Source organism: Orbicella franksi, chromosome 15 (assembly GCF_964199315.1).
Source record: "Orbicella franksi chromosome 15, jaOrbFran1.1, whole genome shotgun sequence".
In the NCBI taxonomy this organism is placed as follows: domain Eukaryota; kingdom Metazoa; phylum Cnidaria; class Anthozoa; order Scleractinia; family Merulinidae; genus Orbicella; species Orbicella franksi.
The window spans coordinates 4,237,701-4,252,700 of record NC_138159.1 but is presented as its reverse complement, the minus strand read 5'-3'; the positions used below and the strand labels follow the sequence as shown (position 1 = coordinate 4,252,700).

Sequence of the window (15,000 nt, the reverse complement as noted above, 5' to 3'; positions counted from 1 at the left end):
AGCCTGAGAGAAGGCCCGGTAGTGATAAAATTAAAGAGCTTCGATTGCAGAGTGCTTGTCGAGTAACCGTAGATATCTATCCTCAGTTAGAAAAATTTTATCATTATGTACCTGAAAACAAAGAGATGTAAATCTAAGCAAAACAATGCAAGTTCTGGTAAAGGGTATAAATAGTGTTCTTTTAGCATGGTCTTCAGACCGAGTCCCATTTATTCAATTCTTTTTCAAGTCCAGTCGGTATGTCTCAAATACTGCTAAACGTGGTGCCGCTTATACTCAATAACAATTAATAAAGGTGTTTTTCAAAGCACACAGCAAACGAAAATAACACTAACTAATTAAAATGCGGTATCCAAGTCTGTGAAGCTCACAGAAAACATGCTTGAAAAAGAATAACGCAACGAGAATTCTGAATTCTTTAAAATAAATTATAAGGGTTAAACCGCGGTTTCACAATATTAATAAGTTTGTCGCTACGAGTTTCCAGCCGTAATCTATATGGGAAGGAGACAAAATATGCCGTATTTTCCTTGGTGGTTTGAAGTTGTGGTCATCGTTTCAACGGCACAAGTTGACGAGAAACTGATGTAGAATTCGTTTTAATTGGATTTTGAAGAATGGAGGTAGAAGAAGAATGCAATGATATTTTAGACAATGATCAATTACAGGTTTACGTGCGAAGAGGCATCCGGCGCAAAAACCCTGAAGGACATTTGAAATTTCGTGGGAAGTAGGTTTAAACTTTCGCGGTTTCTACTTTTTGAAAGATGTCAAATCTTGAACACGATAAAATTGTTTGCTTAGCACGCCTTGCTCGAACACTTCTCATGTGCAACAAGCGCAAGTCACTCGGAGCGTTCAAAACGCGTTGCGGACGTATATTCTGGACAAATACTTATGGTGAATGCGAGCCAAACTTTTTTTCGATACAAATCGCCGCGCAAACGACATTTCGTTATTTATATTTTTGACGTTTAATTTAAGTATAGAGTTGATACAATGCCACTGTTTATTTTATGCAAAGCTCGTTAGAACTAACACACTTTAGCCTAACGTATATAAAATTCCTGGGCACGAACTCGAAACAAGTCGCCTTCGATCTTTGAAAGAAGCTAAACCCCCAATACATTCAAATCCAGCTAATGTACTTTTGATTGCATGTTTCTGGTGTGAAATGTAACCTTTCAACTATCCAAAATTTTAATTTAACCAGCTTGTCTTACGTATTGTCAGAAATTTGTCGTTTACGTAGACTTCTTTGAGCTAGCACGCTATTCAATTTCTGCAATTTTAAATTTTTTGTTCTAAAGCTAAGCGTGGAATACAATGCTCTGTAAGAAAGAAGTGTTAAATAAATTTCTTTTATAGAATTTTAGTGTTCTACCAGGCTGACCCTTGTTGCTGAATAAATTTAACTCAGCAGCGATACCAATTTCAGTTAATTACAGTTTTCTGCTATACGGCCTTATCAAACTTGTCCGAAAATTTGGCGAAAAAAAAAATACGTTTTTTAAACGTATATATCTCTACTGCATAAAGAGAATGGAGATAATTGTTTTAAATCCAGGTATAACAAGGTGACAGAAGTTTTCATGCAAATTGACATGTTGACAAATTTTTTTTGAATTTATAAATTGCTTCGCTGACATGTTATTTCGGATTGTGCGTTTTATGCTAAACTGCGTATTATTTTTTTTTCTAAACAAAGTTCATTATTTGTTACTTAGAATGTGATTCTAAAACTACGATATGATTCATACCACAGTAATAATAACGGCTGGAGATTTGGGGCAGAGCTTAAAATCATCAGTCTCGATCATTCGAATCACCGTGTTGGAGCATGTAACTATAGAGATCTGTACATCCTCGTTTAGAATTGTCTTCTTTTGCTTTTAGGTAACACCCATTACATATTTGACGAACAAACACTGCCAGTTGGACGCTGGTGCTATTCAAAATGAAGCGAGTGTTTTCAAGAAGTACAGTTCTTTTCCTTTGGTTGGGTTTTGCGTTGTATTTCTTCGTGGCTCAAATCAGCATTTTTCGAGTTACCTCCCATGTTGAAAAGACAAGCACTGTTCCGAGGCTAGGCAGCGGATCTTGGGGAGAAATCAACGACAAGAAGACACTTTTGGAAGTACACGCTCCGCTCAATGGTAGGTGCATATTGAAGAAAAAAGTTTGAATGCCTTAGATCATTGTAAAACGGTTATTATTAAGTAGGATTTTGGTAACTGATGAATTCAGTAGAATTTATAAATATGATAAGCTAGCTCCCTTGGTGGTATATACAACAGTCGATGGAGTTAATCTGTGCGGGTATCGCATTAAGTTAACCCTAGGATGCATTAAATAAAACCTGTATCAGCAGTGCTATAATTGAGTCCACCTTGATTGAAAGATAAATATCGAAGCTTACGTTATTTTCGTCAGCCATTTTTATTCGCTTAGCTCTGAAAGAGATATTGACTTCACTAATGACCGCGTTTCAAGGATCTATCTGTGATGCCATTGCAATTTAAATGAATAGCTTTCTTGGTGATCCAAATCGCGTGTTTTGGTTTAGGCTATCTTTAAAACGAGGAACGGGGAATCAGGGAATGGGAATGGGGAATGGGGAATGGGGAAGGGGGAATGGGGAAGGGGGAAGGGGGAATGGGGAATGGGGAATGGGGAATGGGGAATGGGGAATGGGGAATGGGAAATGGGAAATGAGGAACGGGGAACGGGGAACGGGGAACGGGGAACGGGGAACGGGGAGCGGGGAACGGGGAGCGGGGAACGGGGAACGGGGAATCTTTAAAACGGGGAGTCTTTAAAAGCGGGAATCTTTAAAATGGGGAATCTTTAAAAGCGGGAATCTTTAAAAGCGGGAATCTTTAAAATGGGGAATCTTTAAAAGCGGGAATCTTTAAAATGGGGAATCTTTAAAAGCGGGAATCTTTAAAACGGGGAATCTTTAAAGTGGGGAATATTTAATAGCGTTAATCTTTACCGAAAAGTGAACGAGAATCTCTCAGTTTCCCACCGGAAGTTATTTATTCTGTCTCATGTATCAACTCAACAGGTACAGAGACAGTTGTGGAATTTATTCATTGTAATTTTATTGCACGCTATTAACGCACATCGGTTTAGCAATAAAGTAATTCGATGATCGATGCCCGAACGATGTGACGGCGAATTTCGCGTATAATCCGTCATTGCGTGCTTAATGATACCTCTTTCTACGCCATGCAGTCATGCGAAGACAATTTCAAAGTGCTCATTGCATTCACTTTAAAGAAGAAAGAATTGGTCGCTTTGAAGGTCTTCCACAGTTTAAGTGGAATGATCTCGGCGAACAAGATGTGATAGGAGAAGGGTCGTTTGGAGCCGTTTTCATCACAAAAACCAGAAACAAGGACGGAAAGTCGAAACAGTGGTTGACAAGAAATCACCCGCGTTTAAAGATTCCCGCTTTTAAAGATTCCCCATTTTAAAGATTCCCGCTTTTAAAGATTCCCCATTTTAAAGATTCCCGCTTTTAAAGATTCCCCATTTTAAAGATTCCCCGTTCCCCGTTCCCCGTTCCCCATTCCGCATTCGCATTCCCATTCCCATTCCCTGATTCCCCGTTCCCCATTTTAAAGATAGCCTTTCGGCTTATGTACCTTAACAGAAGCATGGTTGTATGCTTCTGACCCTAATTATCGGGAATATTGATTTTATCTACTGTTCACCAATCCAGAAAACCGTTCGTTCTCTGAGAGAACTGGATCTCGGTTTCAAACCAATGCAAGAGATATATATTTTGAGCTTCTTGTCGTGTTCTGGATTAGATCACGGTATTTATTATTCGTTCTCGATGAGGTGATAGTGTTAATGAGGACGATGCCGCTAAAAACACACACACACACACGAAAAAAAAAAAAAAAAAAAAACTGTTTCCTAAATCAAATACTTTTAAAACCTCACGCTCCAGCAATTTCCCACGTGGATTTAACTGTTTGAAACTTCCCACTGTTTTCAGGCACTCATAAGGTTAAGTTCATTGAACAATTTTGAGGTTTTAGTCGCACAACGGTCCGATTTTCTTCCGCTTAAAGCGCTCTTAGGAATATCAAAGAAACAAGAAAACGTCACCTCGAAATCGACAACGTACCTTCACTGCACTCCATGCTGATGGATGATAGCCAGTTCGATAGCTCAGCCAATTAAATTGCAACATTTGCATTAAGTCGAATTCCACTTATGGCTGCAGACGTTGTCTGGGCTGATAGTGTAGGTCAGCCAATCAGATTGCAGCATTTCCTTAAAAATGCTATTAGAGTTCAACATATCAGAAGTTTATTTATTAACATTCTACGTCTGTGGCGAAAAAAGTGTTTATCAGTTTCACTGTTGTCATCGTCATCGTCATGGTCGTCGTTGTCGTCATTGTTCTCGTCGTCGTCATCCTCATCACATCGTCATAGTCCTCGGCAATTCAGTCCTTATCGTGTCCTGGGACGCATAAGGCCTTCACAGTCTCTCTCTAGTGGGAGTGGTCTTGAAAACAGCTGGGATACGAAGTGACAATTACGACGGATGGTCATTAAAATGATAATAATCGAACAAACAATTCTAAATTGGCCGACTTTTGACCGAATTTGCATGCACTAATTGTGCCACTATTATTTCTTCAACAATGTATTACCAATTTATTCTTTTATCCAATTATTTCTAGTGCCGACGAGACAAATTGATAGCTTGGCATCGTGTGATATCCTAGAAGACCCTTTGTTCCCTCTATGCTCCATGAAAATTAAAGTAAGTCACTTTTAATTTTTTTGATGTTTTAGTTTACGCATACCAGATCAGAATCCATTTTACAATAAGACCGGATATCCGACATGGATGAGTGTTTTCTTGCATGTCGTGTCAGTATTTTACCCTTTTGCACTGTCCTGTTATTGACAATGTGATCAATATAGCTATGAGATCCCCGCGGTGTCAAGTAAGCGAAAATATGTCCAGGGTAAACATGTACACACAACAAAGGGTCCATTCCATTCAACCAAAAGTTCTGGTTTGTACTTCTGAAAATTTCCAGTGGCCAATAGAGCATCATTTTTTACTATTTCCGGAAAACGCTTGCCTCCTTCATTGCAGCTTCCTGGGTTTTCAAGCGCTGCAGAGACCTGTGGACTCTCGGCAGTCAGGCGAAAAAGTTTTGCACCCATTTTAACAGTTTTTTTGTCTTATGCAGGAATTTAACAAGACGTGGGACCAAAAATGTCACGGAGATAAACATAAAGTGGATCCAAATAGCATGTGTTCTATCATTCAGTATTTGAGCGAGGTAAGACGTAAAATTAGGTTAACTACTGCTACCATAGAGCTACACACTCTATATACGCTCATTAGGTCTCGTTCACACTAGCGACCTAACGACATAACGTTATAAGAAGCACCGTTATGTCGCTATGTTTGCGGCGTGAACATTCCGACTGTCGTTAATGTCGTTATGTCGCTCGTGTGAACCAGACCTTACTGAAATTGCTTGATGTCGAAGTGTCCTCCTTGAATAGGCCCTTTGCACGATCCGGTCACATGGTACAACATTACACATGCTGGTGAGCAAGTTGCGCAGTGGGACTTCCAAAACAAAGGCAGGTCCAGGTGGACTGGTACGTGTTGCATTGTTTTGGAAGTCCCACTGCGCAGCTTGCTCACCAGCACATGTGATTTTGTACCATGTGACGGGATCGTGCAAAGGGCCTATTTGCCTACAACCAGCGGAACCCGGGGCGGGGACAAGTCGAGTCTCGTACTTGAGACTGGCCGGGCTTGTAGTGTACTTATCGAGAACCACGCTAGCTTGGTAAGCTATATAACTTTTGTCGTTTGTTACAGATACAAGCCTGGTGTCCTGTATTACCATGGCGACGACACAGAAATCCCTTTAATGAGGCAACGGAGTGGCAAAAGGTGATTATTCGGACATAAGCTGTTGTAGTAATGATTCCGTGGCTTTTGAAAAGTAATCTCTTCTCACCGGTCTTACCTGCTCATACTGAGTTATAGGCGTTCTGCCGGACGCCTGCAGACAAGAAGCCAGCTAAGGGATAAACGGGCGAAGGGAAAAAGGAGGGAGGGAGAAAAAACTAGCTAAGGATAAAGGCATCCGCGCGAGAGAACAGAAGAGACCGAAAAGAATAGAGTACGGAGAAACGACGCGGCATAAACTTCCGCAATTTTTACTTCGAAGCTGAGAATAGTCGATCGATGGTCGACTGTAATTTTCTTTACTCGTTACTTGAAATTTTTTTCAATGGTTACGAGCTCGTGTTCTATAATAAATACTTTATGCTTGTGCTCTTGGTAGTTTAAATTTTAATCAATTACGCACTTAATTTATAGAGAAGTTTTCAAACTTGCGCTCAGGCATTTCCCTTGTAAAAGTAGGAGGACTGAGAAAACCATGAGAACGAAATTGCAGCGACTGGCTACAATAAAAAGCTTCGCGATCCACCAGACAGTAAAATATCCCTGAGTAGCTTTCCATTACTACATTGATAACAAAGAATTATGTAGTCTGTCTAAAATAGCTATTCCGTATTTTTCTTTCATATTTTTTTATTTTTGAAGACAACCATTCAGACAAATCTCTCCGCACTTCTCGGCAAGTTCAAAGGCAAGAGATACGCTTGGATACGCAAACGAATCCGTGGAACCTGGCCTCACTGGCTTACAGCTATTGAAGAACTGGGACAGTGGGCGAATTTGTATGGGACGAGAAGAAAGAAGGTAACAAAAAAATACGCATGTACAACAGCAACAATAACAAAAATAGGTTCCATATAGGCGCATGTGACTACTGCTTACGAGGTAAAAGATGTGAAAAGTAGAGTTGTCCTACAACAACAACAACAAACAGACAAACATCTTTTATATAGCAGTGTGTTTTAATAGGCACGTTCTTGGTTTTGTGTAGTTGTGATGTCCTGTCATACCTCTTCCCTTTACTAAAGAAAACTTTCATATTTGAAGCAAACGAAAAAACGGTGGAGAAAAACGAACGGTTCGTAATAAATAAGGAACAAGCCATATCGGAAGGTCATCGGGTTTATCATATTGTTTGACACAAATTAAAATATATTGCATCTGCTAAATTTTACCACTTCTTCACTTAATGTATATGACCCAATGCATTGCAATGACATAAACTGCGTCGTAAATTAATCCTTTTATCACAGATCTTGATCTACATGGCCGCAATAGGGGAGCAAAAATTCCTTCTGGATTGGGCCTTTTTGGGAGGGCCTTTAGGAGAGCTGACCCAGTGGTGTGATCTTATAAGCGCCCTGTATATTTTAGGCCACGATCTAATCATCGCCTTTCAAGTGGAAGATGTCCCAAGGTGAGAGGACGTTTTTCCACACCAGCGATGGTTAATAGCTAAATTCTTTTCAACATTTATGAGATCCTCTACGGAAATGTTCTTGAGAATTAAGACCTTGATCATCTCGAGATGACGACGACTGACGACGTAACCCGTCAGAGACAACCTCGTTCCCATGGTCCTATCGCGTCCTTCCTCGAATAGAGATCCGTGTAGCGGTTCTGATTGGCCCTCACTCTTGCGCGAAAATCCGTCCCCTAGCAACAACCAATCTGAGAACGCAATCCGCTATCCGAATCTTTATGGAATTCCTTCAATTTTTAGAATGATATTTTTCCTGTAGAATTTCAGAAGTCTTTAAGGCACGTGACATGCCCTTCATCAGTGTAGCACTAACCTCAAGTGATGCTTCATTAACTTTACATTTACTTGAGAAACGTGTTTTGTTTTTAGTACCCTAATGAACCCCGCCTCAGACGGTTGTGCGCGACAGAACATGACGGATGGATTGGATCTCATTTTCACAGATATCATGAGAGTGGTGATCATAGCAGTACGGAGCGGTCCGGACTATTCACGACACAAGTTGGTGTTTTTTTAGCGCCTTTTAATGACAGTTTCAATTCCCAACGTAATTACTCTGAGGCGGAAAGAGAATAAGTGTATTGATCAATGTGTAAACGCATAGACAGCTGGCCAGACGGATGGATAGGCAGTAGACCGACAGACAGGACAGAGAGACAGACCGGCAGACAAGACAAAAAGACCCACAGACAAGACAGACAAGTAGACAGGTAGACAGGCAGTAAAACAGACAGACAAACAGACGACAGAAGGAGAGCTTTACTAACAGGCAGACAAACAGTCCAACCGACCGGATGGCAGAAGGACAGACAAAAAACGGACTGAGAGGCCAACCGATAGACAAGCAAACAGAGAGACAGAAAGGCAGGCAGACCAGACAGACTGACTGATCTATAGACAAAGATGAACAGGGATCGATATTTTTTCTTCGTCTTCTAAATTCGTCCGTCCGTTCACTAATCCGTTCGTTTCTAGAATCGAACTTTCGTTCAGTAATTGTCTAATATAGAGATTTAGGCCAGCCTAAAAGTGGAGTTCCTGGGCCGGGTTGTTCAGAGCCCGATTAAGCTAACACAGGAAAAGGTAGAATTTTGATTAGAGTTTTGTAACTTTGCGGTGAGATTTTCTGTATATTGTTTGGCCTTCTGTTTTGAGTTTTAATAATCACCATATACACAAAACAAAGCAGCAAAAACCATTTGTATAGAAGAAAAATTTATAACTCGGTTAACTTTTAATCCTGGGCTAGCGTTAACCGGCTTCCGAACAATCCTGCCCTGTTTTCAACAAGTTAAGCTGACACAAGCCCGCAATCTAATAAAAAAAAACAGCACTTGGTCAGCGGTCAACTTAAAAAACACGTGACCTTGATGAGCTCTAAACTTGATCCCGCGATATGGTCACATGATACTGGTCAGTGGATATCTTGTTTTGACAGGTGTAAATTGATCATAACATGGCTGTCCGATATCAAAGAAGTACACGGTAAACCAAAACTGCATGTCTCTGTCAACCTGTTACTTGGAGTATGGCCGTCATGTTGCGCGACTCCGTCGCCGCCGTCGCCGTCGTGCGTACGCGTCTGCGAGGAATAGCGCTAGCCATGATAATCATGAGAAAATCAACTCATGGGTTTCCTTTTCTTTCCTATTTGAGTATGGGGCTCCGCTATAATAATCTAAGTTGTATTTTTTTTAGCCTGCCACTGACAAAACGATTTATTCATTTATATACGGGGCAAATTATAAGGCTCTTGAATGCTTTTAACAGATGCAAGTTGCGCGTCTTGGACTCATTTGGAACAGATGCGGAATTCAACTACAAATATTACCAAGAGAAGATTCCTGGCGGCAGGTCTGATTGGGGAGATCTCGACCTCCAGCTGGCTCAGTTTATGACAATGTATCGTAAGTGTGTCATTCTGATATCATAATAATTAACACAATATTGAAATATGACGCCAGATCCCTTTGTATTACTAGTAAGAACGATGGTGTAATATTTTTGTTGCTATACTAAATTGCATGCATAATTTATATTTCAAGACAACAGTTGAACCCACTCAAAATGCTCCTTCATTTAGCCTGATTTACTTCGTAAGGAATAGATTTCAGCAACCACGATCTCAGGCTCTGCTCAACGCAGGTTCTCCTCTCCTCAAGGGAGGCAAAGTAGAGAGAGCATGGGATCGAGGTTGAGGATTTCATCCGTATATGGTCAATTCTAACATCATTGTTTTGTTACAGCACACAGTCCAGACATTTGCATGTGAAATGATCGCATTTTGATTCTATCAAATTATTAAAAATGCTGACAACTCGTGAACTTGGGTCGGTAAAAGACACGGTGGGGAGCGATAAAATTGGAATAGTGTCTGCAGAAAGAATTTAGTTAAAGTTTTCAACGACTAGTAAATTTATTCCGAAACAATTGGATTAATTGCTCTCGATTTCTGTGCGTGATAGAACTCTCGAGTTCATAATCAAACAGTTAAAACCAGTTCTAACCAGTTCCTAATGAACTCATTTCTTTTTCGTAGTTTGTTCCTCCATTAGATCGCACGAACGCTGGCTTTTTGCTGGTAAACCCTTCAACAGAAAGGTAATGAACTTGAACTTGTAGCTAAAGCAAAACCATTAAAGGTCGAGAAAGGACGCGAGTGTAGGACGAATGTGTTAGGTGAAATCATGATGAACGTCGATCGATGGAGCCAAATTTGCCAGGAACACCTAACAAAATGGTAACCTGGCCAATTTAAGGGGCTCTGTAGAGGGAGACCGGGCAATTATAGGGGCCTAGCTAGGGGGTCTTGCGGTGCCCGTGAACCCCCCTTTTGTAAGTCTTTTTAAAGCAAACAACCTACCACATGGGGGAAAGCGACTTGAAAATCTTGTGAGTACCCTTACTTTGACATAGTGTGACCCCCCATTTGAAAAATCCTGGTTACGCCCCTGAACTCTCCTTGCTGCGAAGCTGCAATAGCTAGTTTTATGGGCAGTAAAATCTGCCCTCAGAAATTTGATTAGTCAAATAGCGAAAATTGCTCGTATACTATTTAAGCTACGGTGAAACTTATCAAAGAGAAATACGATATGTTTACAAAGGAGCCAATTATACTATTGAAAAATCTATTCGATCTTCAGAAAAATTGCACACTTTTAAATAGCACATCAAATTGGTTGATTTCACTAACCTGCTGGACAGTACTTGTAAAGACTGTTCTTTATGAAACAACTAACGCTTGATCTTACTGCATGACGCATTGTTTGCTTCACAAATATATTTTAAAACACTTACATACGTGCATTTATTATCCAACTCTGCTTCGTAGAGTACAAATAACGTGCGAAACGAGTACAAATATCACACGATATTTGTACTCGTCTCATTCTTCCTGGCCGTGTGAAAGGTTAAAGAACTTGGCAAGTCAGAAGTTTGGGACAAGAAATCTTTGGATAATAAATCACTTATTATATGTTTCGGTGTGTAGTATCGCTGTAAATTCTTACTCGTTGTTTGTATTTTGACTCGCCCGTAGGGCTCGTCAAAATAAGGCACAACTCGTAAAAATATAAACCGATACTACACACCAAAACATCTAATAAGATATATGTATTTCATATTTTATTAATTATTAGATAAGTAATCGAAGTTAGGTGTCCCCAATTAGTATACATTGTATGCTAATTACAGTTCTTATCTTATCTTATACTTGCATGAAAATATTTAACGTTCGTTAGTATTTAACGTTTGCTATTTTGTCATTATTTAGATAACTTCTCAAAATCCTTATGTCGAGGTGTTCGTTGGAAAACCTTTCGTGCAGACCGTCGACATAAATAATCTAACGGAGGTGGAAGCGGCTCTTCAAGAAATTATCAATATTAAGGTAACACATTTACTATGCTTGCAGTCCTAGACCCACCTAGACGGCGAGCAGTCTCTCTTATGCTCGAAAATCTGCGAGGGTTTACCAAGGGAAGAAACGCTAACGAAAGTGAAGAGGCGAGCGGAGAAACCGCGACAAGACCTCGGCGAGCTTCGGCCGCCTTCGTAATGCCTCGGATGATCGTCCGCAGTGTCTTCGTACAACGGACGCGTATTTTCCAACGAAACAGAGACTGCCCGCAGTCTATGACCAACCAATACCAAGTTAACAAGCCTTAATTTGCTCAAACCCTGCAAAGTGAAGTTAGTGAGTTGCAAAAAAGGATACGCACCTTTTTTTTATGGAACGTTATTTCAATTTCATTTTAGGAAGAGCCTCATCTACCATATGAATTTACTCATGTTGGCATGCTCGAGCGAGTAAAAGCGTATGTGGAAAATCAGGTATGATTCAGGATTGCTCCACGACGATTTCTTTATCTGTTTGTCTATTTTTCGTTTTGAATGTACCGAAGAAAATTACTATTCCATGCCAGTTTATAAAATATTGTGTTTCCAACAGGACTTCTGTAAGCTGACAAACTGGCCTCCACTGAGTGAATTGAAAATGATAGTCGGAGGAGAGGGCGAGGCTTGTGTAGACACCTGTCTCAAGAAACAGCTGACATGCGAGCCGAAGTTCTTCACGTCCTTAAATACAAAGGAAACTTTTGAAAGGTAAAGTTAACGAGAAGCGCACAAGTATGATATTTGAAACAGCTATGAAACTGTTAATCAGTGTAATAAAATACTCGTTTCTGTGAAACGTTTGCGTCGCCCACTGTTGCACTGCTGGTCATTGAAAGAAAGGCTTCTGATGATTTTTCAGGAATAACCTGCGGTGTAATTCCATCATGCTCCTTGAAAGTATTCTAGCGCCCTCACTAGACACCGCTGACAACAACAAGTGCCTGCTACAGAGTCAGCCATTGCTGTTTAGCTGCCGAGCAGCCAGGTCTGATGTAGTTCGCCTCTGTCCTTGTCGCTCGTACCGTAAAGAACAAGTTGCATTGTGCGAAACTTGCTGACCAACGGAAACACTTCTGGGGGAGTTCTTGGTTTTGCTACATTTCAACACAATTGAGGCTCTCCTTTAAGAGCAGTACCAAATGTAAGATTCTTGATAAGGGAATGGCATGGAGATTGCTAAAAGTCGTTCACATACCCTGCCTGATTCAAACACTACGATAAACAAACACACACTCAAATAAACAGCGGAAGGAGAGAGTTAGCCCTAGAACAAGCTCCTTGGTAGTAGCACAATAGACGTTTCCAAGATTTATAAAAAAAAATAACACTTCTACTGACTGATTCCAATTTAAGCTGTTAACAGTGGAAGACAGTAAGCTTCTTCGTGAGATTCGCGATTGCAAATTCCTATTTATTGATTGATTGATTGATTTTATTGATTGATTGATTTATTTATCTAAACATCAGTTTATTTGACCAAATGGCATAACTCTCCAAATCAAATAAAATACGCGAAACCAATACAGTAAGGTAAAAAACTAACCAAATAGATTACACAGGGTCAAAAGAAAACAAAAATAACCAAAGAGCTAGGTGAACTGTAGACTAGCTCCTTCAGTTTCATTGACTCAGTTCAGTTGGTAGAGTGTTATTTTCTGCGCACTTATGTACTATTTACATGTATCCCACTTGGAAATAAAAGACGAATTCTTTTCTGGGCGAGCCACAAGGAACACAGGCTAAACATACTGTACAGAGCTTTAGTCTCTTCATAAGTGGCTCACGATAGAAAAAAGGCTTCCAGTTGTTGGAATAACACGAAATACAACGGGTAACGTGTTTCAATGAGAGTCCCACCCACTGGAACAAGCCTGGCACTGTCCACCTGTAACTAACTTACTTGCCTGTACATCTTCCGAGGAATTTACAAAATTTTGCGTTTGCCGCGTCAAGAAATTTCTTAGATGGCAATAATGTTTTGAAATTTTTGTTGACCATGACTCCGTCTGAAATCTAAGTTCAAAGCAAGGCTGACATGTGGTAACTAAATTATCTTTTACCTTGTATCGACCAATTTATTGTAAACTAAGAAAACGTTTTGCAAGAGTTGTTATAATACAGATTTTTTGTTTTAGAGAATACATTAAAGAACTCACGGTTTCACGAAGTCGTTATTTTATTCGCATATAAAGTACATTGTCTGTAACAGTGTGTGTAGAAACTAGAAGCTCTATCAACAATTTCAGATTAAAGAGTGAAGAGTCGTACATAGGTGGAAGATTTTGAAGAATACACAAGGTTCTTTTATGGAAGAAGAGATTTATGTTTCACATGAAGGGAACTGCTTTATCAGAAAAACTATTTAAAAATATTGAAGGATCGTAGCCAGGGTTGAGCACAATAAAAATTTAAAGACGATCTCTGGCTAAAAGTGTTCACAGATATACGAGCTTTCGACTGTTAGATGTACAGTCTTCGACGGGTAAAGATCAATGACGAAATATGAATATAAATGAGTAAAAATAAAAAGAATGGACTATGTAAATTAATCAGGAATGTGTGTAAAAGAATGTTGTATTGCCCAGGGAGTGGGCAAGAATTGTTGACAGCATTTGGAGTCACCATAGTATGCCACGATTCTAATGTTTTCGTTATTCGGAAACTGCCTTTGTCAATTAAGGAGGCGTTGTTAAAGTCAATAGAATGTTTATGGCACCACGCATGGTTCGCAATTTTGGAGCCTTTAGCCGCTGTTTTGACATTTCTTATGTGTTCGACTCAGTTACACCTTTGATGTATGGAAGAGACGCGAAAGACTTGCGTGACTCGGAAGGTTCAACCAAATTAAAAAACATTCCAAGAAGTTCAACCAACCTATGGAAAGCTCCACTCGACTGATGTCACACCCCTAGCTATTCGAGGTTCTATTAAACACCACAAAGAGGGAAACCCTCCAAGGCCCATCGTCACCTGCATTGGCTCAGCCTTTTACTATACATCCATGCAAATTCCCGACAGACATCCTTTCCCCGCTACAAAATCGTAACGGATACTCGGTTTCCAACTCCTTGCAGTTTTCCAACGAAGTTTCTGACACCAGCATCAACGACGATGAAGTCTTAGTTTCTTTTGACGTTGTTTCACTATTTACTGCAATTCCTGTAGACAAAGCGTGTGGCTACATCAAGAAAAAACTTGAAGATGACACATCTCTTTCCTCCAGGACAAATTTAAACATCAATGACATTGTTTCTCTCCTCAACTTCACTTTGTCGAACAACTATTTTGTCTTCAGTGACAAAACCTACAAACAAGTCCACGGTTGTGCCATGAGCAGTCCGGTCAGTCCCGTTGTGGCCAATCTCTACATGGAAGAGATGGAGGAATCTGCAATCAATGCGTCACCTGTTACACCTAAAATTTGGAAACGGTATGTTGATGACAGCTTCTGCATTATAAAAAAGAATGGAGTTACAGCCTTCCATGACACACTCAATTCAATAGACACTAACATTTCCTTCACCATCGAACATGAATGTAAGGGAAAAATTTATTTTCTTGACACATTGGTTTCTCGCAACAATGGAGCAATTTCTTTGGATGTCTACAGAAAACCAACGCATACGGACAGGCACTTAGACTTTAATACTCACCAC

The 15,000-nt window shown here is 40.1% G+C and overlaps 1 protein-coding gene and 1 pseudogene across 1 annotated transcript in view; both read left to right on the top strand.

Moving 5' to 3' along the window:
* The first annotated feature begins 1,957 nt into the window (after window positions 1–1,957).
* LOC145470532 (alpha-1,6-mannosylglycoprotein 6-beta-N-acetylglucosaminyltransferase A-like) lies at window positions 1,958–12,501 on the top strand (annotated as a pseudogene).
* A 1,412-nt stretch (window positions 12,502–13,913) lies between these two features.
* The window catches only part of LOC145470531 (uncharacterized), a 1,545-nt gene continuing 458 nt past the window's right edge, over window positions 13,914–15,000 (top strand). The window contains exons 1-2 of the mRNA XM_081454333.1: window positions 13,914–13,970; window positions 14,257–15,000. The exon at window positions 14,257–15,000 is cut by the window's right edge and continues 458 nt beyond it. Coding sequence (XP_081310459.1) covers window positions 13,914–13,970; window positions 14,257–15,000 — 801 coding nt within the window. The remainder of the gene's footprint in view (window positions 13,971–14,256) is intronic.